The following is a 4731-nucleotide window of genomic DNA, read 5'->3' as shown; positions in this document are numbered from 1 at the left end:
GGCGAAGCCTTCAGCGGCTCTCCGACCGCCTCTTCCGTAGGTTATTTCTGTCCCTGCCCCAGCACGTGGAGAGGGGCTGCGGCACTGTAGCATATGCCCTCAGCTCTCACTTGGCTTCCCGAACAGCAGCGTGTGTGTAACGGTCTGGGAGAGGGGGCACAAACAGCCTGGCTAACTTCCCAGCCCCTCATGTGGGTACATGCACACTCAGTCAAATCGAGGCGAAGTTCGAGGTGGTGGCTACAGGAGTCTTGCTGCCGTTTGGACTGCTTTTAAGGTTTGGAACCTCTGTGGAGATGCTTAGAACTTGCCTGTACAAGGCACAATGCACCCAACAGACTTTGCTGTTGGTCCTGCTTTGGGCAGGTCAGATAGGCGGTCTCCAGAGGTCTCAGCCCAAGTTCTCCCGTGACTGTACTGACCACGACTGTTCCACTTGATCCCCTTTGCTAGGGAAGACAGGGAATGCCGGATACCATCACCTTTGCATGCAATTGGTATCTCCGTGTGTGAGTCAGTGTTATTTCTCCCAAACTGTGGGAGCTGGTTTGTGCTGAAATGGGGATCTCGTCGTCATGGAGTGGAGTGGCCAGCTTTTGTGGTAAAGGGACTCATGGCTGTAGGGTTAGCTGACCACCAGGCCACAGGTATTCTTTTAGCGAGGTATCTTTTCAGCGTTCTATTTGTTTAGTGGTTTGCACAGCAGGAAGTTGGTCTCCAAAATGGGGCAGCTGCATACTACTGGAATAGACAGTGAAATAGCAGGAGGTTAAAGCTTTTATTGCAATCCTAGGTGTTAAAGTACAGAAGGACAAGACTCAGCTGACAGTCAGCGTGAAGAGATTTGTGAAGAAGCTTGACAATGTTTCAGATAATGAAGCTGAGGAGATCACAGAAGAGGAGAACTATGTTGCTGCTCTTGGAATATGTGCCCAAGGTATTAGCAGAGGAAAACCTAACTCAGCTGTGACTTCAGGAGATTCTTGCAGTGTCAAGATTGTACAATGCTCATGAAGTTACTTTGAAGGGCTGACCAGATCTGGCTGTACTTGTGGTAACAAGTAGAGGAGAGGATAATGATTCTAGGATTTTATTACGAAATTTATTTCATAACACCTGCAATATGGAGTCCTTTGAGTCAAACAGTAAAATGTTGCATTCCATCTTCCTTGGGTTGTTGGGCATACCAGTGCTTTTTAAATAGCTACAAGTAACATTTCTTTTCACAGATTCAATGGAAAACGGCTCAAGTGTAAGTGGTGGTGAAGTTTACTCATTCCAGACTCCCAAACGCTCCATCAAAATGGCAGAGCTGGGTATATTTTCCTCTTTCTTCTTTCATTCTTGCTCTGGCTCAGGTCTTTTTTTGAGTACTGTGTTAACGTGATTTATCACTTCTGTTTATTCAAAAGATATGTTTGCAGTATTTCAGTACCTTTTATCTGGCTCTGAATCAGTCTTCCTCAGAAACAAAAGCACAGGGCTAGGACAAAGCAAAGGTGTGGTTGGGATAAGAAATACAGATAATAAATGAGCACGTAATAAGAAGTAGAAGTTTCTTAATTCTGGGAGCAAGTCTGTGTGTCTGTACCAAAGGATGGCAAGGGTTTTATTTGTATAACTTAGAAGAATATAAGAATAGCTCCTTATGTAGCAAAGAGTCAAAAAAAGGCAGTATTAGCTTGCTTTGTCGGGGGATTTCTCCTACTCAGAGTGTCTGAGCGTGCTTGCTAGGCTAACTGTGGAATTAGAAGCAAGCAGAAAGTGACAATTCTGGAGAGGGTGGGCTGTTCTGCATCAAATAAGATGCTTAAGCCCTTCTGTCACTAAGTTTCTTGTCACTTGAGTCTTTTTATGCCCAGCACCATCTGAACTTTATTGGTGTAGCTGTCATAGCTACTGATATATCCTCCAAAGGATGATCTGAGGGAGAGGGATCAAAATTGTGGTTTCTGTACCTCTTCTCTGGGCTTTTGCTGCGTCTTGGGAAATTGTATGTTTCTTACAGCTCCTCCTGCAGCAAGTAGATTTCACTGGTGCTCCCTCATGGAGCCATGACTCGGTTGGGAAAGTGGGGCAAGTCATACAATGGAAGGCTGGTTTTCTTGAGGGACTGTTAGCAGGGTATGGGGGCTTGTGCTGATATATAGTAGAAAGAAGTAAATAGAATACACGAACCCACCTCCTGGGGAACTGATGTGTTTGCTGTAGCTGCTGCTCTACGGTGTCCAGCTGAGCGGTGTTAAAGGACTAAGTGAGCATGACCAAACATTGCTCTGAATTGAAGACGCGTTCTCCCTCTGTCATCACCTCAGCTATACTTGTGAAATGAATTAACTGAGGAGTTCAGTTTTTGAAAATCTTTGTTAAGGATTACATTCACCATTAGGGTTAATAAAAAATGGAAGCATCTGGTCCACTTTCTGAAATAGCTAGAAAATTAATACTTGGATAGTGTTTCAGGTGTATGGCTCCATGGCTGACCAGCCAGCCAGATCTGGGAGTTTTGTACTTGACATGTGAAATTCCTTCCCTTACCCCTGTTTCCTACAGCCTCTGAATTAGCCCAGACACCTGGACAAAGTGTTACATGTGGTCGCTCTGAGTGTCCTGAGAAGACAGCCAAAACCCCTCAAAGCAGCAGTAAGTCCTGTGATGCTTTGGGGAACTGAAGCTGAGTGAATGGTTTTGTTTCTATTTGGGTGGTGGAGTGGATGCTTGAGTGCCAGCTTCTGTCATGCCTGAGTATTCTAGTCAGCTTAGCATTGTAGGCTGAATTGCTTGGTAGGCATGGCCTCAGGGTCACCTGGGTGTCAGATCTTTTATTCTGCCTCTCTGGTGTAGAGAAAGCAGGAACTTCTGTCTCATCTGTTGCTGTGACACTTAATGATTTCCTCTCTGTTCAACAGAAATGCTTGCACTTGAGAGAGTTATGAGCTGGGCTGATGTCTTGAGCACCAGATGGGTAGGATTGTCTGGGTATTCATGTGTAAATTCACCCTTCACAGCATTGGGTGCTTGAATATTATATAAGGAAAAATACAGGTGGGAAAAGTCAGTGCAGGTCAACACTGGCAAGTTACTTAAAGCAACATGTTACTTTATGCTCAGAAATGGAATCTGATGTGCTCAGGGAGAGGACATTTTCTAATGGATCATCTTGTGCCACTGTTGAGAATACGCAGTACTCTGAACAATGCTGTTTCTTGCTTTGCAGAACGTTCAAGTTCAAATGGAGTGCAGCAGAGGGTAAGTGATGACTTGTTGCACATGACTACCTTGCGTGGTGGTGGTGTGTTTTTTGGGGTTTTTTTTTACTTTTAAAACTTGAACTGCCAATTACTACAGTTCTGGAAAGGAAGGATGTTGAAAAGCCTCACCCACAGCACAGGTGTCTCTCCTAATCCAACCAGGCTGGAGTAACTTGAGTGAGAACTTGAGCTACCATTAAGCAGGATTGTAGGATTTAGAGTCGGTGAACGAACAGCGGGTTTGAAAGCTTAATTAGCATGAGTGGAGACTATTTCCTTGCTTCACACAAATGAGGATGTTAAACAATCCTTTAATATGCAGTTAAACTCCTAGCTTTCCAGTTTCTTACCAAAGGAAGAAACAGCCTTAATTGAAAAGAGTGCTGGTAGAACAGGAATTCAGGATCTGTGGTGGTGTTCAGTTTCTTACTTTAGCATTGGTCTATTAAAAATAAATTGTGATAATGGGGGGGATGTAAGTTGATGTCATCTTTTGTGATGCCACAGAGAGACGCAGCCCAGAACTGCCAGTTGTGTTGGTTATATAAAGAGAGCGCTGAGAAACAGCTGGCTTTCTAAGGTGATATAACATCATGCTAGAAATGTGTGCACAGTTTTTCCGGTGTAAGGTTCCAGGATGGGATATGTCTGTAAGAGATGCTGTTTTGGGATGCCATGTTGGCTCCTTGATGATTTGACATCCACTTTGACAGGATTAACAGAAGTGTTTCCTAAGTGTCACAGACTGGATCTGGTGCCCGAGTCAGGCGTGTGCCTTACACATATGTAAGGAAGGTGTGCCACAACAGCCTCATGAGCCCAGGCAGCTTGGTTTCCCTGTGCTGTACTGCTTCCGGGCTTAGTATTCTGAGTGGTGGTCTGTCATTCTGGTAGTTGTTTTCACAGTGGACTTCCAAATGCCTTTGAGCAGGCGGTGTGACTGCTGTGGTGAGCCAGAGCATTTCCAGTTTGCCATTGGTTGGTTTGACTCTTCCTGAGGGACCAAGATTGGCATCTTGGTTGGAGATTTCAAAGTTTTCTACTCTCTGTATCAGGACATAGTTGGAAGAATTAAGCCCCTTTTGGTACCTGATCCTGCCCCCCTCTAGCTCTGAATGGCAAACCAAGAACTCTCCATATTTACTGTCTCTGTTTTCCCAGTTTCCTGTGGGCTGAAATAGCTTGGAAGTGTAACCTGATTCTACTCTTTGCTTGGCAGAGGGCTATTTCGAAGATGTATACATTTCTTCTTCTAATGCATGTTTTTTGTTTGCTGTTACAGAGTAAAAAGAAAGAATTTGTGTCTACTACACCTTACAGACTCAGAAAGAGGCTAGCAGGTAAAGATCAGCCTTTGCAGTCAGCTCCTACAGTGAGGCACTGTGTTCAGAGGAGAGTGCTTCAGTCAGATTGCTACTACAGGCAGAAGAAACAATCTGATTCATTATGCAGAAAGTGTAAAAATGTCCTTAAGGAAGTC

The 4731-nt window shown here is 44.5% G+C and overlaps 1 protein-coding gene across 1 annotated transcript in view; it reads left to right on the top strand.

The window, feature by feature from the left end:
* The first annotated feature begins 296 nt into the window (after positions 1–296).
* ORC2 (origin recognition complex, subunit 2) overlaps positions 297–4731 on the top strand; it is a 15241-nt gene continuing 10806 nt past the window's right edge. Inside the window, 8 exon segments of the mRNA XM_010158423.1 lie at positions 297–322; positions 324–366; position 624; positions 794–937; positions 1230–1316; positions 2554–2643; positions 3218–3249; positions 4534–4591. Of these exon segments, the coding sequence (XP_010156725.1) occupies positions 297–322; positions 324–366; position 624; positions 794–937; positions 1230–1316; positions 2554–2643; positions 3218–3249; positions 4534–4591 (481 nt within the window).

Source organism: Eurypyga helias, unplaced genomic scaffold, assembly GCF_000690775.1.
Source record: "Eurypyga helias isolate BGI_N326 unplaced genomic scaffold, ASM69077v1 scaffold17240, whole genome shotgun sequence".
In the NCBI taxonomy this organism is placed as follows: Eukaryota; Metazoa; Chordata; class Aves; order Eurypygiformes; family Eurypygidae; genus Eurypyga; species Eurypyga helias.
This window is presented reverse-complemented; position numbering and strand designations above follow the sequence as displayed.